This window comes from Melospiza georgiana, chromosome 15 (assembly GCF_028018845.1).
Source record: "Melospiza georgiana isolate bMelGeo1 chromosome 15, bMelGeo1.pri, whole genome shotgun sequence".
NCBI classification, from domain to species: Eukaryota; Metazoa; Chordata; class Aves; order Passeriformes; family Passerellidae; genus Melospiza; species Melospiza georgiana.
In genome coordinates this window covers 3,805,174-3,831,803 of record NC_080444.1, presented here as the reverse complement: position 1 = coordinate 3,831,803, position 26,630 = coordinate 3,805,174, and the positions used below count along the sequence as shown (strand labels likewise).

General features: G+C 46.2%; 1 protein-coding gene across 1 annotated transcript; it reads right to left on the bottom strand.

The window, feature by feature from the left end:
- Nucleotides 1-11,660: 11,660 nt before the first annotated feature.
- Nucleotides 11,661-22,785, bottom strand: LOC131089880 (ovoinhibitor-like). The gene is made up of 16 exons (XM_058034888.1): nucleotides 22,697-22,785; nucleotides 21,892-21,911; nucleotides 20,968-21,104; nucleotides 20,757-20,817; nucleotides 20,136-20,269; nucleotides 19,634-19,691; nucleotides 18,508-18,644; nucleotides 18,057-18,117; nucleotides 17,196-17,332; nucleotides 16,668-16,728; nucleotides 14,865-14,998; nucleotides 14,728-14,788; nucleotides 13,313-13,449; nucleotides 12,788-12,848; nucleotides 12,306-12,421; nucleotides 11,661-11,850 (listed from the first exon to the last, which is right to left on the bottom strand). The coding sequence occupies exons 1-16, from the start codon at nucleotides 22,749-22,751 to the stop codon at nucleotides 11,805-11,807; spliced, it is 1,416 nt and encodes a 471-aa protein (XP_057890871.1). The 5' UTR covers nucleotides 22,752-22,785; the 3' UTR covers nucleotides 11,661-11,804.
- Between the last annotated feature and the right edge of the window lie 3,845 nt (nucleotides 22,786-26,630).

Here is a 26,630-nt window from a genome sequence, read left to right as displayed (position 1 = left end):
TCTGAGTGGTCAAAAGAAAACAAACAGCCTTTTGGACAAAAGAAACCTCTTTGGGACTCTGGTGGAAATGTTTTGGAGCACAAGATACTGAGGGGAATAAAGAGCAGGCCGCTGATTTGTCTCTTGTAGAGCAACATCTCCCATCAGGGACAGCTTAAGCAGTACCACCCTGCCTGCAGGCCAGGCTGAGTCTCTGCTTTCCTTTCTGCTTTTGGGTGGGTTTTTCTCCCCAAATTCCCAAATAATCACCTCTAGGTACAAACACAGCTCAGGTGTGGCTTTGCCATCAGCAGCACCAGCTAAGCTTCATCAGGCAGGTCTGGCAGGACCATGTCCAGCCTGTGGATCCAAAGGTTTTTGGCACCAGTTTGAGTAAAGCCAAGGCTTCATGACAGTTTCACTGCCTGGGTATAGAAGAGCTCAGTAGAAGACTTGAAAGCAGATTAAAAATCTGTCAAATGCCACTAAAAATGTCACTTGAACCTTAGCAACAGGGAGCACTTATTTACAGACCTGGTCCCAGTTAAACACAAGGATTCAGGGTGTTCTGCCAAGCCAGCTGAAGAACAAAAGACACTGAGGGTTTGGGAACCTATTTACATTGCACCAGCTACACCTGAAAGTACAGTAGGTCCTTTCCTCTTGCAGGTATTTTATAAAATGGTACTTAAAATATAGAATCTGTCCCCATTTCCCTGTCTGTGTCACACCACCAGCCTTTGTGTCATCTCAAAATTGCTCCTGCCTAGGAGCAGGTCTGCACCTCTGCTGGTTTAGTAGCTGTAATTTTGCAGGAGTGAGTTCTGCCTGTAACCTGTTGCCCATCCCTTTCACAGGTTCATAATGTCAAGGATTGGGGTTTTTTGGGGGGTCATTGGAGCTAAGCATTGTGCTTAGGGTAACTTCAGAATTTTGGGATGTGCAGAGCAAAAGGTGCTTTACAGGTGCTGCCTTTAATGAACCAGGCACCACCCATAAGACAAATGAAATTCATCTGAAATCATTGAAATTCACCCCAAGCAAGTGTGTTGTTGTCTGATCCATCACAGTAGTCTAAAGGGTATATTTTGATCCTTACCTGGATATATTGGATATTGCATGGAATCACCTCTCCTGGCACACCCAGAAGGCCACAGCATGGCTGTGTGGATATGCAGGTCACATTTTCACATCCAAGAGATGAGATTCTTCACAGGCAGAAGCATCGAAATAATTATGCTGCTGTGATTGTTTCTGTAAATTACAGGGAGCATGCATGAATATTTCAGACAGATTTGGCACATCTTCAGGATATATTGCCCTGATGTGCCTTGTGAGCAGCATCTCTGGAAGCCAAACTCTTTTCCCTGAGCATGTGCAGGAGTTACTGAAGCTGCTCCCTGCATGTCACAGTTGCTGATTTTTCCTGTGCAGAGTTGGAGGGAGCTACACCCCTCTGGGTTAAATATGGAATTTGCCGCTCCCTCATCCAACCAAGACCTCTCCAAACGATCCTCACCAGCCTTCACAGCCCCAGCCATGGACAGTGCTGTCCTTTGGGCAAGACCTCATCTCCTGATGAGTGGAGAGCATTTTCCTGCCAAAGTCTGGCACGTGTTACACCACTGAAAAATTTTCCACTTCAACTCCTGGGTTCAGCTCTAGGTCTGGCACTGGCCCCAGGCAACTCAGATTTTCTCTGACCACCACAATGCCTGTTGGATGTCCAGCAGGTGCCTTATTTCACTCTCTCACCTACAGACACTTCAGGGAGACTGAAATCTGCAGCAATTAAATGGTGACTGGGCAACACCTGAGCCCCACAGGTATCCCCCTAGGCAAGCCACAAAAGTGGGGGATTTCACCCAGAAATCCCCAGGTTCAGGCGCTTGCACAGCCATTCAGCATCCACAGCCTCCCCACCCAGGGTTACAGCTCCAGATTATCCCACCTCTGGTAACAGCATGGAAAAACGCCACAGCTGGCTGAGCTCCTGCTGCAGGACGGGTCTCTCAGGCCTTAGCTGCTCCTGGAAGAACAGTTAGAAAGAGGATTTGGTCTGCAATCCTGCCACTGATCTGCTGTAATCCACTTCATTATGGCCCTCTAATCCTCAAAGTCAGATGCAGCATATGGCTAATGACCATTTGGCTGGAGGAAAATCCTCTGTGAGCAGCAGCCAGCACGGGGGCAGAGATCCTACAAGAGAGCTGGAGATGGACTCTGGACAAGAGCATGGAGTGAGAGGACAAGGGGGAGTGGAAAGGCTTTAAGCAGAAAGAGGGAAGGTTTAGATTGAGTATTAGGGAGAAATTCTTTAGTGGGAAGTCCTGGCACAGGTGCCCAGAGCAGCCCCATCCCTGGAAGGGTCCAAGGCTAGGCTGGACAGGGATTGGAGCACCCTGGGACAGTGGAAAATGCCCCTACCTATGGCAGAGGGGTTGGATCAAAATTATCTTTAAGCTCTCTTCCAACCCAAAAATTTCTATGATTCTGTATTCTGCAGGTAAGCAAAGGCAGTGCCACACCTCAGGGTGCTTGCTGCCTGTTGTGGTCCTGAGCACATAAGGTCTGTGTGCTGAGACCAGGGCAGGATTTGGCCATTATACAATATCCTTTCTGACTTACTCATGTAAATCCTTGTTTTACGTTTCCCATTACAGTTTTTTTTCCAGTATCGATTTCCTATTCTCTGAAAAAATCAAAACTGAGGTTGAAGAATTTTCTTAGCAGATATGCAACTCCCCAGCATAAATAACACATGGATAAATTAATGGCAAATCATTTAATACACTTTTCTAAACACTCCGGGGGTTTGACACATTATTTAATTAACAAATAACTGCTGTAAAGGTGGGAAATACCAATTGGTTGCAGCTCTTCCATGAAAATGCCTCTAATCACTCCAAAATGCCTGCTAAACACAATTCAGGCTACAGTTTTCATCTCTGGCTTTCTTTTGGCCACAGTGTGGCCAATAACTGTTTGCATTGAGCCTCATGCCTGGAGAAACCAATGCAGCACAAATGGAAGCTCTGCCTCTCACCCAGTGCTTGAAGGCCTCATCTGAACTGAGCAATAAAGCAAACAAAGTCACTGATATGATTAAAAACATCTCACCATCAAAACATATCCATGTGTTTATGAACTTATTAAATAGAGCTTGATCCGGGTAATGCCAGTGGACGTTTTCCTGAGCTAATAAAACCATGGGCAGAACTTTGTACCCTGCAGGTGAAGGCTAACATGGTTTCACGTTACTTGTGCAATGAATTGAATGAATTTGGCCCCACTACAAGGGCAGATGTTGATACATGGGAATGAGTCCAGCAGAGGCAGGCAGGCTGGCAGGGACAGGGCACAGGGCATTCCAGGAAAGCTGAAGGAGATGGGCTTGTTCATCATGGGGAATAGATGGCTACTGGGATCACTCTGCTGTCTGCAGCTCCCTGATGGGGTCAGAGATAAGTCTTCTCTAAGCTGTATGGCAAAAGGATTAAATTCTGAATGAATGTGAGGAATTATTCCTTGTCACAAGTATGATCAAGCACAGAGAGCAGAGAGGCCATGCATGTCCTTCCTCAGTGCTATTGAGAACCCAACTGAACAAGAAAGGCCTTGGGCACCCTGACCTGCCTCTGACTTTGGCCTTGCTTTGATCAGGGTTTGAGCCAGAGATCTCTTACAACTTGAATTATTTTATTTATGTTGTACTTATATAATTCTCTCTCCTATAAATAGCTGTTATTAATAAAAAAATCATAATATTTCTCTATGACCCAGGAGAGTCTTCTCAGAATTTTCCTCCAGCCTTTACTAAAGAGTCACAGCTCTACAAAGTACTCCCAGAATGTTTTTACAGGGGTGACCAGTAACATGTACAACAGAAGGAGTGGATTGTAATAATTGTTAAAATAAACCATCTAAACCACTATTAGCATCATAACACACTAAACCATCCACATTTCAAGACATTATTAGCTCACAATGATTTCAAAGTCTCCTCAGTTCTGCAGGAGCCCAGCACTTTGCCACCACGACCCTTCTCCAGAAGAGCATCAGCATTTGAATCTCAGGAAAAGTTACCTGCACCAGGGAAAATCAGGTGCCCAAATATCATCCACTTCCCTGCTGTGTGCAACCTGGACCAGATGAGGGTCTCAGCAGCAGCAGCAGCTCTGAGGACACATCTCCATCCCTCACCTGCCCAGCTCAGGCTGTGCTCCAGCTCAGAGAAGTTTCTGGACAAGGATGTCAGGCCAGGGCTCCACTGCAGAAGACAGGAGTAACTCATGAGAAGCAGGACAATGCTGCAATGAACACCAGAAAAAGGAGGCAGCAACCCACACAATTTGGCTGGACACTGACCCAGGTTATTGCTCTTTGAAGTGAATGCACTGCAGGGGAGGTGGGCTGGAGGTAACACTGAGGTATTAACCTGCAGCTGATCAGAGGAACAGGAAATCATTGGTTCAATCAGCTTCCCTAACACTTCAGTGATCTCAGCTCTGCATCACTGAGCACTCGTCTCATCTTTGCCACAGCCCAAGCAGGAGCAATGAGGAGGTGGCTGCAGGGAAGTGGCAGCTGACCTGGGCCTGACACCATTCGTGGCTGACAGAGGACAGAGTCAGTCAGGCAGCTTCACTGCTAGGGCTGGCAAAGTCTCCTTCAGGAGAAAATCTTCCCGAGGTACAAAAACAAATAATAAAATTCAATAGATTCTTATCTGCAATGAGACATTATTTATAGCTCAATGCACAGTTAAAATAGAATGAATAAGCATGTTCAGCTATGAAAGCAAATTGCTTTGAGGTTATATAAACCAGGGAATAGTTGAACCCATTTTCAAGCTACCAGTCATGCAGCAGCACTCCCATCTCCAGAACAGCGCACAGCAGGGGAATGTGGCCGTGTCCCTCGGATTGCAGGCAGCTCTGTGACCCACCAAGGCGTGTCACTGCTGAGAGAGGCACAAGTCAGATATTTTAACTGACTGGGAAAAGCACTGGGGTGTCTGGGATGAGCGCTTGCTGCACACTGAGCAGCAGAGTGAAGGCCTCAAGGAAGATGGCTTGATCCCTGGACAGCTGCATTGCAGAGCTTGTTTACAGAGGGATAACCACCCCGGATGTGACTGCAGCACAAAATCTGTGCCCAGGCTGGCTGGGGAGCCAGGTTATTGTCTCACAAAGCACAGGGATCATCTCTTCACAGCGAGCTGCCAAGTCTCATTAATTTATCATGGGGACATGCCTGCAGTGCTCACTCCCCTCAGTTCTCTTTTGTAAGATTGACAGATATGTCTATAGATCACAAAGTGTTCTTGACAAAAGGGTAATTAACCTTCAATGTTTACATCTCCCTCCTTTTGGTAAGTAACACACAATTTGGGGATTTGGGCAGGCCTGGCTGTAAATGAGTTACAGTTTTCTTTCATGCTCTTGATCAGAGCCCAAAAGGAGTGACTTTCCTAAGCTCTACATGGAGCAGTATGTAACCAAGGGAGAATTTCCCTGGGTAAATGGCCAAAGCCTTGGACTCAGGGCTTTTGGACCAGCACCAGGTCTGCAATCACCCATAAATCTGAAACTGAACCCTTTGGGTCTGGGATTTGCTTTATGTGAGCTCAGATCAGGGTGAGCTGAGGCTCTGCCCAACTTAGGAGAACCAGGGGGAAGAAGTTTGTGCACAGACAGTGACATGTAGCCAAGGAATTGCTGTAAAGGGGGTGGTTAAGTTAGATAAACATTTCAAGGGTATGTCCCCCTGCACAAACCCCATGTGGGAGGAAGCAACCCGGAGTGCCACTGTCACCTGCAGGCATCACTCTGCCCCAGGAAAAACCAGGGGATCACATCCCCATGCAAACTCTTTTTCCATGTGAAACCACAGGATGGGGTGAGCCAGAACAGAAGCAAGAAGCAGAGCACCAAGCAAAAACATGCCCCCAGGTGTCACCTTATCAGCCAACAAACCAGCAAAAAGGCAAATGAGGAACAATGTTTGGAAAAGACAAGTGAAGGTGCTTGCTCTCCTGTGTGGGAATAAAACCAGGAGCCCCTGGATACGGGATAAAGGAGGGTTTGGTTTTTAAGAATGATCTTGCAAATAAAGGAGCAACAAGAGAGAGGTGCAACAGGCTTAGAATGGAAATTCACTGCTCTTCCTGGTGGGAACAGCAGGGAGGAGAGGCTGAGAGGCAGGATATATCATGGTGCTATAGCTTCCACACTTGGCTGGGAGAGGCTGAACTGGATGGAAAGAACTTCTACAGCTGAAGAACTATTAGCATCATAACCACTGAACACATCCTCATTATTAACATCAAAAGAAAGGGCAACAATTTCATTTATTCCGCAGAGCTGAGCTTTAATGAGACCACTGGCTGATTCTTTGCATCTGGACATGGGTGAAGCACAGTTGGTGCTGACAGAAAGGCACAGGATGCCAAATTACAGGATTTTACCATTTTACAGTAAAACTGAGGTAGACAGCAGGAATTCTACCCTCTCTGAACTATTGCAGCAGCAAAGCAACCCAAAATAACCAGGTATTTACTTAGTAAGTTATATATGCTTGACAACTGCTATATTATACGTGATCATAGGGTCCCTACATCCCCTGGTTTGGGCACTGCCCCATTTGCAATCTGACAAAACATTCTTATCTCAGGAGAACTGAATGCACTGATCTCTGCAGAGGCTTTGTGTGCCTCCTTTTCTGGTCCTGAAACGTGTTATTCTGCACTTTCCTGCTGCTGTCAGTGGAGGCTGCTTGCGAATGCTTCTATAGCAAAGAAATATTTCTCCTACTTGTCTCATATTTTGCATCATTTTGCACTCCTTCCCTTCCTACTTTGGAATGCAGCCTGTGGAGAACAGCAATATTAGAAAGCTCGTGTTAAATCACTGCCAAATAAAATGTCAACAGAAGGTATCTGCATCACTGACGTCCAATCCTGCGCTGCCTGCTCAGCGCCCGGCTGACACCGTTGGGATGCTGCCACCAAGAGCAATGGGAGTTCAGGCTGCTGCTTCCTTTGCCTTCACTGCTGCTCCTGAGTGCCCCATGCTCTCTGAAAGTCTGCCATTAGAGGCTCAGTATGACCCTTTTCCCAAAGGGACACGAGTGCTGAATGTACATAAAACTCCCAAACGATGCAAGTGGTGGGGAGTTCACCCGAGTTAACCACCAACAATGAAGGGGTTTTACTGTCTCTGACTATTATAAACCTATCAGTCAACAAACCTCTGCCATCTGAATGTGCTGCATCATTTGAATTTCCACCCCAGATACTTTCTTCAGCTGTTTTTTTTTTTTTCTCAGCTAAATCTTCGTGATTTACCCCCAAGCACAAACAGCAAGTGGAGATGGAGAAAAGGAGGATAAATTGGAAAAGCACAGGGAGAGGCCACAGGGCTAGGGAACTGTCACTCAGAAAGCATGTTCTTTCCTTCAGAATGACACTTTATAGGCACAGATCCCACATTCACTGGTGTAAGTGGAACCATCTGTGCCACGGATCTGCTCCAGCACTTGGTCAGGGGGCCCTGACTGGCCATCCCCAGCAATGCCCTGGGGCACGGGCAGCAGCCCAGCTTTAGAGGGAATGCAAGAAAGAGCTCACAGCAATTCATCCAAACATGCCTCGTCCTTCAGGGGGCTTGAACAAAATTAATGTTTTACTTCTACGCATGAAAAATAGGCAGGAAGCAGCACGCTGTATGAACACTCATTCTTTGCAGTTTCATGTCAAGTTTAAAATCATGGGGCCTCACCTCAGCTGGGGAAAATGTGGGAAGCCCTCCTGGGCTGTGTGGATGTCTGCCAGCTGGAGACAGGCTCCTTCCACTGCTGCTTTTTGCCTCTCTACTCGCTGATCTGCAGAGAGCACAAAACCAGAGCCCAGGGCATGGCACAGAATCAAATAAAACTGTATCAAACATTAAATTACAGCAAGAGAATGAACACGCCAGAGTGTGAACACATTGATGGATGAAATGGGTGCATAACAGGGCTATATATTTCTTTAAACACAGAGGTCCAAGGAAATTTTTAAAGTTCCCAAACTATTTTCTTTGCCAGTTGTCAGTTAAATAGGATGGTGCAATTGATACAATGAGTTTGAATAATTATTTCTGGATTTCTTTTTTTTTTTTTTTTTGAGGAACATATGGTTATAAAAATGCTTTAAAAATAATTTAAATATTCTTCTGAAATGAATATTTAAAAATCAGTGGGATGAGCCTTGTCACTCTCCAGCATCCCTCAAGAGAGTGACAGAGTGTCTGAGCCCATCCACACGCCTCACTAACAAATGCAGCACATGAAAAAATAGCTAAACCAAGGCAAATTATCAGCAGACATAATTTTGAAAGGCACAGATTTTTAGATAACGGGTTTGAAGGAAGTTTAGGTACAACCACACTCAAGGAAAAGTTGTGGGCTTTTTTTTTTACAACTTGCAGATGTATGAGTGCTGATAAAAGGTGAAAAAAAATTCCCAGCTCAATATGAAAGGACTAAGTACTGTTTTCTACATTCCACTTATCAATCAAAATTTAAATGATTCGCCTCATTCTTCCCCCTCTTTGTGTTGCAAGAAAAATGACTGTAGACTCAGAAAACATTGATAACGCTATAAAGATAAGTCAGACAAACACGGAAAGAGGGAGGACATTTATATTTTTAAAACACGGCCTCTGTGATATGCCCTGGTGCACTTACAGGTCACAGATCCTGAGGCTGGATGGTCAGCAGTGTGAGACACGTCAGAGTTGGTCCAGCCTTGGCAGCTCCGTCCCCATCCCCAGGGCTGTGGCTGCCAGGCAGCCTCTGGAGTGGCACCAGCTGCATTTCAGATGCCTCGTGCTGCAGCCACAGCAGGCTCTGCAAATTCAGAGCCTTTTTTTCCTTCACTTCATCCTTGAATGAGGATATAAGGCTGCTTCTGGTCATGGCAAGAGAGCAAAAATAAAAGTCCACCAAAGCAGGACTAAGTCCGTGCTTGCAGCTGATCCTTTCAGTGTCTCTTTTCAGGATAAAAACCAAGCTTTCCCAGCACGATTGTGGAATGGTTTTTGAGAAAACCTGACTATTTTGAAGCTGCTCAGGCAGCTCAAGGTGAGTAAGACAGCCCCAGTGCTCTGCAGCATCCTGCACCTGAGCAGGGATGGAGCAGCAGGCTGAGCAGCACTAAAGCATCTGTCACCCACACAGCCATGGCTGCTGTTTGCAGTTTGGCAAGCACTGAGCTCATAAGGAGATTGGGGACTTCTTGACAGGGGAGGATGGACCAGATGCCCTCCAGGGCTCACTTCCAGCTTTAACTATTCTGTCACTTCTTTCTGTTTCCCACCACAGTAGCATCCACCCATCCAGCCACTCCTGTCTGTGCCCAAGCAGGGACCCAGCTCAGTCCACTGTGCCTTGACACCACCTTTCAAGTCTCTTAGTGGCACTTGAACCCTGGTATTGTTCCATCTCTCTCCAAAGCCACAAAAATTTAATGTTCTCTCTGGAACGTGCTTGCCTTTGCCTCATCATAGAATTGTTCAGGTTGGAAAAGACCTTTAAGATCATCAAGTCCAACCATTACCATTGCCAAGGCCACCACTAAACCACGTCCTGAAGCACCACATCTATACATCTTTTAAATCTCCCTAGGGTAAGTGACTCAATCACTTCCCTGAGCAGCCTCTTCCAGTGCTTGACAGCCCTTTCCATGAATAAATTTTTCCTAACATCTGATCTAAAGCTCCCCTGGTGCAACTTGAGGCCATTTCCAATACAAAGCAGAAAGAAATCATCTAAGTAACACACACTCAGTCAGCAACCATGGAACAGCTGAAAAACAACTCCAAGGCACAGAAAACCACGCTGTCCCTGAGAAGGCTGCCCTATTTTTATAGTTATATTGCCTCATAAAACACCCCCTGAGCCTGGGGGATATTTAAACTCCAATGTCAGGCTTTTCCCATTTCCTGGCCCAGTTTTAGTGATTTATTCCATTATGTACTTCGACATAAAACCTACTGGTGAGTTCTGTGTGGAAACCTCTGTCCTTCAACCCCTTTGGCTGCTTCCTTGGATGGCTCTGACCTAATCTCAACTTCGTGCCTCCTTGAATTCTTGTTTGCCTTTGGTGTCACCAGACAATGAGCCCCACAGAGGAGGCTTTGGCTGTGCCAAGATAATGCCATTGGGCTGGCTCTTGACAGCTTTACTGCAAAGGCTTGCAAAAGCCAGCGGTCAGAGCACAGTCCAAGTGAAAGGCTGCCAAAGTCCACAAGAAAAAAAACTTATCCAGGTCTTATCCCTGAGGATAACCAAGTAACACTTAAACAAGAGTAAAACAGCATGTTCTGCAAAAACACCTGAGCAGAAAATGGCAAAAAGGTTATATAAACCAGAAGAACGTTTGCTTTAGGACACGGACCCAAGAGAAGCACAATAGGCCATTGTTAGTTACAAATCATCCTGAAAATGGACACTAATGGCACAGAGGTACTGTGGCCTCATTCCCTGGTACAATACCCCCAATACCTCCAAATCAGGAACATTTGCCTTCAGCCTATTCTTCTAGACTGACAATTCAAAGAGTGACTTTCCAAACCAATTCAAATAATTGTGTTATTCTCTGGTGAACTACAATGGGACATTGAATCAGGGAGGCACAAACTGCAGTCCAGAAGAATCCCTGAAATATTAGACTTGCAATAGCTTTGGTGACCTCGTGTGGAGGCAATGGCACAGCCAACAGATGAAGGGCAGCCCCAAGGTCCCCCTGCCACCCATACAGACCACCACAATGACAATAATTATATCACCAGGTCCTGAGCAACTTGGCCTCAAAAAAGTAGGAAAAATGACAAACAGGTAGAATTTTTTTTCCTATGACTTGTTATACATTTGGTTAACACTGGTCACAAGTGAACCTCTGCATCTTTTTCCTTCCCAAATGACTTAAAAAAGCAGCTCAGTGATGCACCAGGGCTATCCCCCACCTCAAGGGTGATCACTGCCCAGCTGTCCAGGAGATATTCTGTTGCATCAATAAATGAAGGTATTTCATGAGTGGACACTTCTGCTATGACCCTGAATGGAGCTCAAGATTCCCCATCCTTAAAGTGCACTCGACCATGTGAACAAATTCAGTGCAGAGGGGCTGGGATCCTCTTTCCTGGCAGCAGCTGCTGTCTCTGCCATGGGACAGGCTCCACAGGCAGTGGGAACAAGGACAGGGCACCTCTTGCCCAGACAGCCAATTTCCCTTTCTAGCCCAAGCAAAAAGTGCTCTCCTCAAGAGCAAATCACCACCTACATCCTTGGCATGTCCCCGTGGAGGAGGTGGACCTTGCTCTGGAGGTAAAGGCCTCCTTGCACTGACTGTAGAGAGGGACTCTGTGCTCAGGTCACACAGAGATATCATGGTTTGAGAACATTAACACTGACCAGAAGACTCTGAGGAGTAAGGAAAGGACTGAGAGCTCCAAGGGGACCTCAGATCCTCACCAGAGCAGGGCTGGCACTGACACAGAAATGTGTCAGAAAATTATATCCACATTGGTTGGCAGTGGAGAACATCAATAGAAAAATAGACATCCATCAACTGAACAACCATGACAGGGAAGAGATGAGGCAGAAGGGAAGAGATGTGGCATTGAGACAGAGGAATGTTGCCAAGTCAGTTTATTGAACAAGTGGTTCAGGAGCTAAGGAAACAAAGCAGGCTGAAGGGATGTTACTTCATGGGGAAGGTCAGCCCATGGGAAGACATGTGGAAGGGAGTTTGTCTTCCTGGGCTGAAGTCCAGCACAGACTTAGCATTCAGTCAAGCTCATGATGTTGAGAGTTCTCCTGCTTTCCCTGGTGAGAAAAGGAGAGAGCAGAATTAGACATGGCTGATGCCCCTTTCCTCATTTCACTGGCCCAAGCATTGGCTTAGGGTTGACTGGAGATAAAGAACAGCCTTAAAAGCCCAAATATTCCCTTTCATTATTCTCATTTAAGGAAAGATTATTGGTTTCATTCATTTGGTACAATCCAGTTGGTTTGGTGAAGTGATTTCCACACACCCTTGTGAGCTTGTGGAACAGATTGAGGGCTGCTGAAAATCAATAAAATACTTTTAAAGCTAACAAACAGGAGGCCACGTACAGATCACAGAAATGGGCCCTTCTCATTTCCCTTACAATGCAAAAAACCTGTAAATGTCCAGTATATGCCCCAAACAGTTAGACAGAAGGCATGATGAGACAGCCCTGCATTCACACAGGTGCAGGAATCAATCAGGAAAGGAAAGGTTTCACTCCTATACGTACAGGTAGGCGTTGCAGAAAGCACATCTGTTGCTGTAGGTTTTGCCGTCAGAGCCACAGTGGGGCACGTATTCCATGGTGCACACACCAGAGACTTCTTTGAAGTTTTTGCAAAGGGCCTGCACACAGAAGGTAGGGATTGAGTCCTTGTGCCTGAGATCAAACTGTGACCCCGCCCCAGCATAAGGAATGACACCCCAGTGAGAAATGAAACCGGCTGTAACATCATCATAACCAACTCCAAGAGTCCTCCTGATGGCAGACGTGATCTTGTACTGTTTCTGCTCATGCCACATCTGTTGCTGTTTTATTGCAGAGCAGTGTGATGGATGTTGGCTGTTTTATGAGTAGTGTGAAATTCCCAAGGGATCTCCTCAGGTGTGCACAGCACCACCACCTGATTTGTAGCCCAGAGCAGAAGACAGTCCCCCAGGAGTGTAACAGACACTGAATTTCATTCTTCATTCCCATCCTTTCCCACTCACCCTTGTAGTATCCTCCTCACAGGGCCCGTTCTTTCTCTTGCCAAGGTTGGTCCGATGCTCCCTGGAGGAAGGAGAGATTGTTATTAACCACAGCCTTCCCTGTTACAGTCAGACAGCAAGAACAAACCTCACTCCCATGGAGTCACAGACATTTCCAGATTCCCCAGCCCAGCACTAACAAAAACCTGCCCTCACAGACCAGATGCTGTCCCCCCTTGTGCACCCCTCTGTGGGGCTGAACACCCATATCAAACACTGAGCAAGGCAAGCAGGAAAACGGGGGCAGACAGAATCCTTTCAGCAAAGGTTTCAGAGAGAGCCGTTGCAGATCACCCAGCTCCCACAGAGCCAAACAGGGAGGAAGAGGAGCACTCACATGGGCTGGGCACACAGGGAGGAAGAGGAGCACTCACAGGCTGTGGGCACACAGGGAGGAAGAGGAACACTCACAGGCTGTGGGGCACACAGGGAGGAAGAGGAGCACTCACAGGCTGTGGGCACACAGGGAGGAAGAGGAGCACTCACAGGTTGTGGGCACACAGGGTGCACTCGCTGGCGTAGGTGACACCATCAGTGCCACACACAGGGTCATAGATCATGGTGCAGGCCATCAGCTCCCTGCCATCCTCCATCGTGTTCCTGGGGAACCGGCTGCAGTTCAGCTGGGGAAAACAAGGACAGCAAAGGCTCTGCCACGGCTCTACTCTGTGCAAGGGAGCCCCCAACACATCCCCCCTGCTTATGCCTCTGCCAGATGACAAATTGTGGTTATATATTAACTCATTCTTCATGGAAAACCAGCAATTTCCTTTCACAGCCTTCCCTGGAGAAGACTGAATCAAGGCTGGAAGGTAGACATTACTCATTGAGCCTTGCATTCATCACTATGCCCCTATACCTTACTGAACCCACCAGGATATTACAAAAGGCAGCTCAGAAATAATCTGTAAATCAAAATGGCACGATTTATGCACTTCCTGCAAGGGGGCTGGCTGTGACCAAGGTGTTTTTCAAGGCCCACAAGAATGGAGGGAGATGTGCTGACAGGTCTTTTGTTGCAATGGGATGGTTCCCAGTGTTGAGAGCTGCCAGCAGGACTGACAGCAGTGGAAGCTGATTTACGTCAGCTGAGGAGCTGGCCTTGTGTTTTAGCACTCCCAGTTTCTCCAGTGTGAACTCCTCATTCCTGATTTATGTATCTCAACCGGCCTGAGCACAGAGCGTACTCAGGAAACAAAGGAATGACATTTCATAGTTTGTTTGTATAGAAATGAAATATCTGACTCGGGATGTTGACTCTTTCAAACACATGCTAATGAGGTGGCTTTGTTCTTCTATTCCCTAGTGAGAGTAAATGGTTTAGAGCTGGCCAAATATAGCTAATCTGGTATTTTTACATGATTCATGTTGGTACATATTAGATTACATTGCATTTACCAAAAAAAAACCCAACCAACCCAACCTACACCAAACCAAAAACCAGAGGTGGGTTTGAATCCCCTGATACCTTAGGTATCAGCATTCAAAACACAGGCAATTTTCTAATCTTTGCAAAACATCCTTTTGTAAAACACAAGCATTGAGAGAGCACTGGGTTCCCTGGGCCCTCTGCATCCCCTGCCCATATTGCCAAAATATTCTGCTAAGTTCCTGCAGCAGCTATGAATGAGTGCTGTGGGAAAAGGATTCTCTGTGTAAAGTCTTTAATCATTTATCATCTCCCTGTCTCATAACTCAACCCTCACCTGTCCTCTCCTCTTTCTTTCCCTGACAGTGTGCAGGAAGTGCACAATGTTCCTGCTCATGGGAGGGTGATATTCACCCACAGAAGGAAGGGCAGCACAAGTGGAGGCTACACCCCCGCCAAGCCACCCAGCATTTGCTCAGGCTGTGCAGTTGGCACCTGCTCAAACTCTTCCTTTCCTTCGGGTGTCACTTACCTGGGGAGGTTCCTCTACGCACCTTCCGTCGTGCTTCTTGGCAACCTGGGTTCCATACTCGCTGGAAGAGAAAGCAGAGTTAAGAATGCTCAGCAAATAGCCCAGTGTGGCTCTCGGGGGGGGCCTGCAGGGCTCACATGTTGTGGGCACACAGGGCGCAGTCGTTGCTGTAGGTGACGCCGTCGGTGCCGCAGATCTCGCGCAGGATGAAGGGACAGGCTCCGATGGCCTCTCCGGATTTGGCCCCGCTCAGGTACGTGCTGCAGTCAACCTGGGCAGGTAAAACAGCAACCATGGTCACTTTTGGGGTCAGAGTCCCCTCTGCAGTCTGCCTGTCACAGCACAACCCCTAATGAATGACATGCGCACACTGAGATGTCTAAGGTAAAAAAGGGGCAGCTTATTTCCGAACTCCGATATTTATAGAACTTCACAAGTGACCATGGATTGAAGGATGAAATTGCCACCTCTCCAACCACACTGGTCAAACTAACAGTCTATCAATTCTCTCTTCCTCCAGAAAAGAATGCAAAACAATCATTATTTACATGAAAAGCATGTGAGAAACTGCATTAGAAAAATGTAAACCTCAGAAGGCTTAGAAGAACTTAGAAGAACAGGGCAACAGTTTGCCCACTCTGATCTTCTTGATTTTAGAGGTTTTTGTCAGGGGAAAATCAGAGGGTTTTTAAAGTTTAGACTTGCATTAGAAACTAATTATGTAATTGTAGTTCTGTGTTTTCTGCTAGCAGAGGGAACAGCTGGTAAAAGAGATTATTCTGCTAGAGCAGAACATACACAAGTTTTAAATCCAGCATTCATAAAATCATAAAGATTGGAAAAGACCTCTAAAATCATCAAGCTCAACCATTAATCCAGAACCCCATGTTCACCATATGCCCAAGTTCCACTTCCACATGCCCTTTGATCAGCTCCAAGAAATAGCTGAAGAGAATTCCACCAATTCTCTGGTCAGCCTGTTCCAATTACTGACAAGACTTTCACTGAAGATTTTTTTTCCCCCTGATTTCTAAACTAAACATACCCTAACTCAGCCTGAGAAACCTGATTTAAAGTGTTTGACATTGAGTGCAGCTTGACACAGTTTACTATACCCAAGATTTTGTTACAGCATTTCCAAGAGCAGCAAGAAGTGTTTCACCAACTTCTGTTGCAAAAATATTTACAATATATAAAATCTAATGGTTAAATATTTGAAGATCAATAGACAAACACCTATTGGAAATCACTCTACATTAGCTAAGCATCACTGACACTTCATTGTCATTTTTCACAGTCTCCCCAATGCACTGTCTCTTATTATCCATATTTCCCATGTGGTCCAAGAACAAATTAAAACAAAGACCACATTTTAACATGCCTTTTCTACAGAAAATATATTGCAGTCCCTCAGGATGCATGAAATTATTTTTGGTGCTTCAGAGCTGCTCTGCATAAGCAGAATAAATGTGTTGAGATATTATCAGCACATATTGTTACTGTGCAGGATAATAAAGCTATTTCTGTACACATACCTGAGAGCAGATTTGTCCTGGCTGACCAGAGTACAAGGATTTTTTTAACCTGCCTGTCTAGTGCAATGGAAATCCTAGCACTGAATAAATACACAGACATCTAACACAGCTCTCTGCCTCTTCTCCTACTGTGCTAAAATGGGCTGCATGGCTCTTGGGCTGCCTCTGATGATTTCTGTTCAGAGATTGGCAGTACTGGGACATTTTGTTTCTGAAGTCCCGGCCTGTTCTCATCCTCTCTTTCCCTCCTGTACAGCACACTGTCAGCTGTGAGCAGCTGAGGAGAAGCACAGCATCAGCATGAGCCCTGGGCACCATCCCTGGGTGCACTGAGCCCAGCCAGGACCTTCTGGAGACTGCAGAGAGACTGAATGGTGCTTATTTAACAGCTAAAAGAACACTTACAGGAGTGCTTTCCTCCTTGCACCTTCCATCGTGGCTTTTCTTAACATCAGTTCCATATTGTCTGAAAGGGAGAGGTTGGGGTCAGCACACTCACCACCTGAGTCCTGGGACACCCAGTTGCCACAGAAAACAAACCAAACCCATAACCACTATATGATAAAGGAGGCATCTGATTGCCTCATGAATCAGCTTTTCCCTATCATTAGAAAATGTAATTCTAAGTGCTAACAGACCAGTCAGTTCTCCTCGTTATGTGATATATAACAGCTGCATTCACTCTTTCTTCTGCCCAAATACTTCAGTCCCATCCACTTTTTCTCCTGCCTAAATATCCCAGCCCTCACAGAGTGCTCAGGTTGAGAGCTGGCTCACCCACACTCCCCCAAGGAGCAAAAAGAGCATCAGGGAACAAAATCCAGGTGACAAGGGCTTCAGAGGAGCACAGATAGATTAGTACCAAAAGAAAAGCCATCTGGAGCACTAACCCTGGCTTGCCACTCCAGAAGAGAGTCCTGTTGCAATACTCACACGTTGTGGGCGCAGATGCTGCAGTCGTTGTCATAAGTGAACCCGTCTGTGCCGCACACCGGGAGCAGGATCCTGGGGCACCTCACCAGGTCTTTGCCACCCTTCACCTTTCTGGCTGGGAATTTGCTGCAGTCAAGCTACAAAAAAGCAGCAGCATCAAAGGTGAGGTAGACCTTGTTCTCCAATTTAAAAAAAAATCCATCATGATCTCCTGCCGTGTCTCTAACAGCACCAGTGCCACAACTCAGTTCTTACTAAACCAGGCTGAGTTAGCTCTGCCTGAACCCTCTCACATGGTGGAACTACACAGCACTGTGTGCAAAGTGCCAAATCCCTGGCTTAAGCACCTTGGTCAGTCCCCACTAGAAGATATGTCAGAAAAGAAAAAAAAAAAATTAAACATGGCCCCTTTTTAATTGTGCAGTGAAAGAAATTGGACTTTGCATTTGAAGGGCATCATCAAAGGAAGATCAAAGCCCAAACTGAATGACTTCCACATTTGTGTGTTAGCATGTCCTACACAGCAGCTGATACATTCCAATCAAAACTTCAGGTGTGCTCCACATGTCAGAGTATGTCCCCACCCCAAAGGCTGTTGCAGGTGTGAATTCATCATGAGGACCCTGTGCATAACTCTCATCCAGCCCATCTGCCAGAGGTACTGGGCAAGCAGGGCCCAGAGGACACCTGCCTCAGGATAGGTGGGATTTGTCAGCATCCTCAACACAAGGAGCTGACAAGACTTTATAGACAGGTGGAGAAAGCCAGACCTCAGGCCAGCTCAATTTCAGAGTAGATGTCACCTCAGGGAACCTTGGAGTTGATGCAGCTAAGAGGAGTAACCATATATTGAACACTTACCTCATCAGTCTTCTCTCTGCATTTTCCACCGTGCTTTTTGCCAACATGGGTCCTTTTCTCCCTGGAAGAGGGAAACAAAATAAATGCTTAACCTCTTGGTCAAAGTCATGAGCAAAATGAAGCAAACTGTGGCTTCAGAATTTTAAAAAGTGTTCAGAATTGCTAATTCACTCATTACCAAGCCCATCTCACCTTCTTACAATGTGCAATTTAAAGCAATATTCTGAATCGTTCCTTCCTCTGCCCAGCCCACAGACTCATCCAAGGAGATGCCTTATGACTCTTTGTGAGCACACAGAAGGCACCAGAAAGAAACTCAAGGCAAACCCAAAACCATCCCATTTCTAAGAGACTTGAAGAAATAGGCAGGATCAGAAATGCAGCAGGACAGGTCTCAAGACTGCGCAGCAGTGCTGGGCACCCAGAGGAGCACTCAGGGCAGGGCACTCACGCGTTGAGGGCGCAGATCGCACACTCGTTGTCGTAGGTGGTGCCATCTGTGCCACAAACTGGGTTCAGGTCCCTTGGACAGAATACCAGGGTTTTTCCATCTTCGGTGGTTTTTGTTCGGTACCTGCTGCAGTCAACCTGGCAAAATAAGGACAGATCACTCTGGAGGAGCCCTTGCTATGCAAGAAATTTTGTTCAAAAACTTTTTGTTCTGTATTTCAGCCTCAACTGTTTCTGTAACAGAACAAAGCCCTGTTACACTGAAGCTAAACTTCCAATCAGAAATTACACTTCTGAATATTATCCTAGTTCTCCAGGAGTCAAGAAAAAGGACTGACTTGGAGAAGAGATCCTTCAGGCACAAGAACATGTGCTAAACTTTTGGTCTTGTCTCATTAAAAAAAAAAAAATCTTGATTTTTAGTAAGAAACATTTTTCAACAGCTGGATATCTGAATAATACTGTTTCAGTTTGTGTTGGTTTTCTCCATACTTTTCTAACTCTGTGATTACTTCTCACATCAGATTCCCTGTAGTTCAGTACAGGATTTGAAAGGATAGGAAAGAATAGTTATCTACCTGTTGGAGAATGGACTTCCTACATCCCAGAATTTTAGTGCTAAAATACAGAAGCTTCTCCTTCTGAGGCATCAGCCTGTTGGCCTCAGACAAAGATACAATAATCTATGCTCTATAAATATTTATGGTTAGGGCTCTTCTGAGTCTCACTACATCTGTGAATACAACCAGCATGGGAGTTTTGAATCCCTACTGCTGAGGGTGGAAACACTTGTGGTCTCCAGAGAGAAAACTGCCAACCTGCACAGCATGTTGGCCAGAGAAATCTTCTGTCCCTCCACCTCCTCCTGGGGACACAAGTCAGCTCCTCATCTCATATCCATCTCCTTCCTCTTTCCTCAGTTTGGTGTGGTAAGCATGGGGTGACCTTCTCTCTGGAGCAGAGAGGATGCCAAATCCACTCCCACCATGCAGAAAAGCAAATAATGGACTGGACCCTTGTACAATTTGTCCTATGGACCTCTTTCAGCTTCCTAGCAAAATCTGTGAGGTCCTCAGGATTTTATCAGCAGCCCTAAGAGATGGATTTTTGACTTATATTGCACTTACAGCAACAGATTCCTTGCAGGGCCCTTCATGTATTTTGGTAACGTTGGTGTTATGTTCTCTGAAAGGAAGAAAAGCTTTGGTTAGGGAGCATTGAGAATAACTTTCCCCAAGACCCTGCAGCCACTGGGACAGCAAAGCAGGGTCCTACCCACCCTGTGGGACATTACAACTGCCTGAATTCTCTGAATGTGCCCTGCAGATGGCAGCTGCTAACAGTACAGATATTTCCCTCTCCCATGGGAATTAAGTGTTAGGAATAATTAGGTGTTACAAGCAACACTTTGATCTGCTCATGTCTCTGCTCTGCTTCTTTTTGTGATTCCCTTAATGAGCACAGACAAAGAAATGGGGAAGAAAACTCAAGTTGGCTGAAGAATCATGAGAAGCCAGAAACAAGGAGACCTACAGAGACACCTGCCTTGGAACTGGTATTTTACAGAGGTGCTTCTGAGAGCCTCAACCTGCTGATTATCCAGAAGGACATTCCATGCACACAACTTACGCATTGTAGGCACAGATCCCACACTCATTGTCATAAGTGAAGCTGTCTGAGCCACAGACTGGTTTCATTATCCTTGGGCACGCTACCAGGACGTGATCATCTACCACAGCTCTACGGTAATTATTGCAATCCACCTGTAAAAATAGCAGGAATAGAGAGAGAAAAAAACCCACACTTTTTTGATATGAAATATAACACTCTTACATAGTCTTCTCACTCTCCCTCAGCCTTTGGGGACAAATCCAGCATCAAACCAATTTCACTATCAAAAGCAGAAACCAGAAATTCTGTGGGAATTCTCTCCCAATAAAAACAAAAACAAATGGGATATTAAGAAGGACTGTGATTTGGGTTTTGTGAGGTCCTTCATAGGATCCTACTGGGGGTATCCAGGTGGTGAGATCCAACCTTCAGCCAACACATTACTTTCATTTTATTCCCAATTAAACAGGTTTGAAGTCTGAAGTGGAAAATAACAGAGATGGTATCAGATAACCTATAAAAACCCTCTCAGCTTTAGTTATCACCAGATTTTATATTGGGCTGTGCAGACCAGCTGCGCACATCCTGTCCCACATCTGCATGGTGTTTGAGTTGTCCCCATTACAGACTTTGTCTTACCACAACAGGTTTTGGGTCGCATTCTCCATCGTGCTCCTTCTCCACGCTGGCGCTGTGCTCCCTGGAAGGAAGCAGAGCTGTGTCAGGGATCAAGGAACAGCATCACCTCAAGGCTGGTGGTGTTGTCACCCAGCTGCAGAGGCACATGCTCCTCATCCCTGGGGTACAAAGCTGCCACCCCCGCCCCTCTGGGGTTCCCAGCCAGACTCACGCGTTGTGGAGGCAGATCCCACACTCGTTGGCGTATGTGGTGCCATCTGTGCCACACACTGGACGGAAGTCCCTTGGACAAGCCACCCCTGACCTCCCATCCTTGGTAATGCCACCAGAGTACTTGCTGCAGTCAATCTGTGGAAGCAGCTCAGAATCAGCCCTGATTTTGTAATGAAACCCCCCAGCATCCTCCCACCACCACCACGCCTGCAGCTGCTGCTGGGAGGCAAATTAGAGCCATTATTGGGAATCTGCTCAGGCAATCAGGAGGAGGGAATCTTCCCTACAGAAATTTCTGATTATGCACTTCTGCCGGGGTCCAGGGAGGCAGGCTGGCTGTGGGTGAGACAGTGCCTAATGAAGGCAGTGGTAACTGGGAGCCCCTCGGCTCTGCAGCGGATCCTTCCAGATCGTGCTGCACTCCAGAGAGTTCTGGGAGGCTCCTAGCTGCGTGGGAGGAACCTGCAGACAAATCCACAGCTCAGGCCCTGCTGGTTTTCTCTCTGTGATATAGGTAGAGACATTTATGCAAGGAAATCTTTGCGCCTTGCTGTATGGAAGCAATTATCAGAGTCACGGTGTTTGATGTTTTCGAGCGTGTCATCCTAAGACAGTTTTCCTCACAAGGAGGCAAGCTACTGCCTTTGGCTGGAAGTAACTAAATTATGTCTAAGAGTTAATATAATAAGAGTGTACAATTACTTCTTGTTTTTTCATTTTATTTAATGAACCGAAAATATTGCAAAAAATGGGGATCTTTTACTTTCTCATGAAATTGGAAATGTCGTTCAACCATGCACTGGGAAATATTATTTTAACTGCAAAGATTTCATTAGGTTTAACCCATGTGCTGGGTAGCTACATACTGCTTCTACTTTACCAGAAGCCTGAACAGAACATAACAAATAGATGTGTAGCTCACCTGAACTCCAAAGGCAGTACCTGAAATAAAAAAATGGAGACAGAAGAAAAACCCCAAATTATTAATATGCAGAGAACACATATGTAAATATTTTCATGAAACAAGTTAATTCAGTGATTAGTTAACACTCACTTATTTTCTTTAGGAAAACATGGAGTTTTACAATATTCCAGTAAATGGCCATAGAATGTATTAAAAGTTAGTAAATACAGTTTTGTTGTATTTCTGAGGGGAGATAAACCTTGTGAGAGCACATATATTTATCCACCCCTAATATGTTACAGGTAAGTGATACAGTCTATACTCTTGGATTTTAATCTCTCCTAAGAGACTTTTATGTTTGACTTTCAAAAGTTTGGATGTGCATGTTCAAGACAATTATCGCCACCAGCACTGTCCATCTCCAAATACATCATTCTCAGTTACCAGGAGTAGCACAGTAAATTCCCAGTGCAAAGGGAGTTTACTCTTCAACCTAGAGGTTAAAGTTTGCATCTATATTGCTCACATGGGTAATAATGCCATTTTTACAGTTTTATTTTGCCTGTATACACAGGACTGCCATGTGCAAGTCCCTACCCTGCACTAGAACTGCTCCTACAAACCAACAAGATAACAGCTGTATGGTGTTTGCTGAAACCTCAATCTTGAAACCTAATTTCCCTGCTGTGCTCTCTCAGGAAGGTTATTTCTTCATGGAACAAGGCTCTCCTCCATGTTGCAAGACCCAAAGGCTTTTACTGAAATGAAAACTCAACTCTGACTCTGCCAGATCGATCTTTGCAGTACCCCAGTGAATACTCACCCAAGCAGCAGCAAAGGGCAAGAGCTGCCCTCACCAAAAGTCCTGTCACCTTCATGGCAGCCAGGGACACCCCTCCAGTGCAGCCAGCCTGCTCTCTGTGCGGGAGAGGAAGATTGCAGGGAGGAGCAGGAATATATAGCACACCACGCTACCAAGTGGTCCCACCTCATTAGGTAATGCTCCCAGCCTGTCATCACCACTCAAAGCCAAAAACGTGTTTACCCAGCTCTGGTTGTCTGGCTAATGATTGATACAAGGCTGTGTGCCAGGAAGGGGATTTAGTGTGCCTCGAGGTGAGCGGGGACCTGCCAGGACCCCCCTGCTCCCACACGCTCTGCCCAGCCTGGGCTGCCCCTCATCCTAGGCTCACATCTCCCCTGTGCCCACCTAAATGCAATTAGGACTTTCTCCTCAGCTATAATTTTCAACTGAGCAGCCAACTGATAGCCAAACCCCCCGTTATTTAACCTCAGAGGGAGGTTTTGTACTCTTCACCGCTGTATTTCAGCCCAGTTTGAGCCCAGAAGGTCACCCTGTGCTCTGCGGGAGGAATCCTGCTCTTCTCATGTTTAAAAAACTCAGCAGTGCTCTGCTGTACGTGCCAACTTTTCCTGTAATACAGCAAGGAGCAAAAATACTAAGTTTGGTCCTAAAAATCCATCTTTTTTGGCTGTTCACTGAAAACTATCATGGCACCTTCTGCTCATCTGCTACCACCTCCCCCATGGCCAGTGCCTGACCCACCTCACTGAGCCTAAGTGACACCATCTCCCAGGGCAGCAGGCCAAATGCCTTTAATGTCTGCACAGACTAGATGTACTGTACTTCCTTTACCTAGGAAGTCAGCCAACTTTGCAGAGATTGGTATTAGCCCACGCATGGTTTGCTTCCTGAAAATTCACTGTGTACGTTATCTCTTTACGCTTTATATCTTCAGTTTTCTTCAAATATCTCCTCAAGGTTTGCCCACTATTCAGGTAATGGAACTTAAATTGGCCTTGAATGCTTTTTTGTCCTTTATGTAAGCAGATTTCTGGCAATTCTTTGGATTAATCTCAATTGCAGACTCCTCAGATGGGAATCCTAAATTCTCCAAATCTCTCACTAACTTATCATTTTTCAAATTCTGTATTTGGTAATCAAAATCCTTGCTTGCAGATCTATTTTTTGACACAATTTAAACAGAGCGAGCTTGTGTTGAATCATCAGAGTTTTATTTTCCAAGAGAAGGAAATTTCCAACATCTTTCTCACTTGAAAAGCAAATCCACAACAACACAATTTTAGGGATTACCTAGTGGAAAAATATTTGCTTTCATATACAGGAGCTCTGCTAATATTAGTACTTTGCAGTGTGCATCTGCAAAACTAAAACTTCTCCAAATGCCAACGTTTCCTCCTCTGCTAGGAACAGAGGGATGGTGTCCCTGTTCATATTCCTCATTTTCATTCCTTCCCCCTGATGCTCTGCCCTGTGTTTCCTGACCTTTCCCTTATCTCAGTTCCACCAAGTGTCCAGGACTCCAGACCTTTGGATGGATGCAGACCTTGGCTACAAGGACCCCTTCTCATCCCGATTACAATATCCATCTCCCAGGGCTTATTCCAGCCAAGGCCAGGATCCATTAATGCTTCCTGGCAGTGGAAAATGATTCCTGACAACTTAATTGCCAGGCTCTGTAAAAGCTGTCATGGTCAAGCAAACTCCTGCCAATGTCCACAGCGATGACACCTGAACCCTATCGGAAAGGAGATATTATTTGCAAACCAAATCTGCAGTTAAAGTGGATTGACTCAGCATGTTCTGTCAAGAGCAAAGTAATTCTCTTCCAACCAAGCTATTAAATTTGGGAAGTAGTTTGCAATAGGAGACAGAGTAAAGGGACAGAAGAGCAAACACCTGTCGAGGATCTAGAGAAGGGATTTGGATTTAGAAAACACTGCAGCTACAGCACGTGCCTGCTGTCCCCTGCGTCGGCTGAGGCACACAGAGCTCAGCTCTGGGCTCCTGCCTTGTGCACAAGGAAGATCCACGCTGTGACCCTACCAGTGAGCTGCCAGCTTCACAGAGAGTGATCCAGCAAAGCTTTTTCCACCAGGAATTAGGAACTTTTCCCTTAGGACAGAGCCTTTCAGGAGCAGAGAGGCAGGTGCAGAACATTCCACCCACGCTGGACAGGGAGACCTTTGGTTGCATTTACACCCTTCTGCTTGTGCAACTCCTACTTGCAGCGATGCTGTGTTGACATCTACCTGTTTATTCTCCTTTGCTGCAAATCCCACCTGGCTGAGCAGCCCAGGACAGGAGTACTCCACCCCTTTCTTCTGCTGCCTCTCCAGGTTACCTCTGGTCCCAGCTGTGACTCATCTGTTTCCATCTCTGCAGAATCTCACTGACACAGGCTAAGAAAGGAAGCAACCCCTTTGAGGCAAGAAGGCAACAAAGCCAACTCATCTTTTCTTCAGAAATATGTGCAGAAATTGTTCGTGCTTCCCACCCTCAAACCACGGGGGTGGTTGTTACTACACCCAGCACTAAGTGTTTCTTTTGAGACCTTCTACATCAAGGGTCTGTATTCTTAATTTTCAAACAGTTGCATCTTGTTTTTAGTGAACAACTTACATGGAGTTACTCACCCTTCATGCAAAGGAAAGCACTGGAAGTTTTTGTGCTGCAGCGGGCAGAATGAGAGATCTTGCAGCAGAATAGAGCAGGGAGATCCCAAGGAAATTGCCTGAAGAGCTCCCTGTAGTAGGGAGAGCCTTGCAGGGAAAGACAGATGTTCTAACAGCTGCCAAACAGAAGCCCTGGAGAGAGAAAAGAGAGAGGCCCATTCATGAGTCCCCAAGGTGAAAGCAGATGGGCCATGGAGCAGAAATTATGATAATCAGGACAAATAACATTGAAATCCCCAGGTACCCATAGCAGAAGTTGTGTGGTGGGATTGAGCATCACAGGGATGTAGGGAGAGCCAGAAAAGAGAGCTCTGCAGCAGAGCCAGAGGAGCTTCCCTGCACAAACAGCATCAAGTTCCCCATGTCACAATTCACCGAGTTCTTAAAGGAGAAAATGCCCCTAAACTGCAGGATTTCCAGTACTGTCTGCTGTGGCAGCCTGAAAAAGATGCCCTGGGCAGAGCACACCATGGAGCCATGCCAGGGCTCTCCCTCAGTGTGGCTGGGGAGCTGCTGGGCAGAGCTCCCAGGCTCCAAATGGACAGAGGACTGAAAAATACCACAGGGAGTTCAAGGTCTACTGAGGCATCTGCCAGAGTCAACAGTCCTCACTCTCTACCAAGAGCAGCACTTGTGTGCCCTGAAAAGTTGCATAAGCTCCTGACACCTTCTATGAAAAAAGAAGGAAAAAATACTAAGGCACTTAAGGTTCCTGCAGAGGGCATTTTAGCTCAAAATCCAATGGCATTGAGAGGCTGGAGACCAAAGTCAGTTCATAATGCCAGTTCTGCAAAACCTCAGGAACTGCTGTGAACCACATGGGGTCTGTGGTTATTGGCAAGCAACACCCTTAATAAAGTGTAATTTACAGCAAACCCAAGAGTCCCCAGAGCTCTGGTACCTTTCCAGTTTCATAGAGGACTGGCTTGGCCTCGTTACCATTTTAAAGGGGAACACAAAGGGCAACCAGGAGCAAACAGAAAAGAAAAAGTGGTAAATCTCCAGCACCTCATGAGCCTTCACCTCCTCCTGCCCAGGAGTAGCGACGTGTGGCATCCTTCTGGAGCTCTGCTGTGCCACCAGGGACACTCCTCACCAGGCAGCCCTTGGAACAACCTGCAGAAGGGGGTTGAAAGCAAGAGCAGAGCGAGCAGGCAGGCTGCTGGGAGCAGGACAGAGCCAGCCCTGCTGCTCACAGCAGCCCAGGCAGCTTGAGCAAGTCCCTGTCCTGTGCCTCCTCAGCAGATGGGCTCAGAATC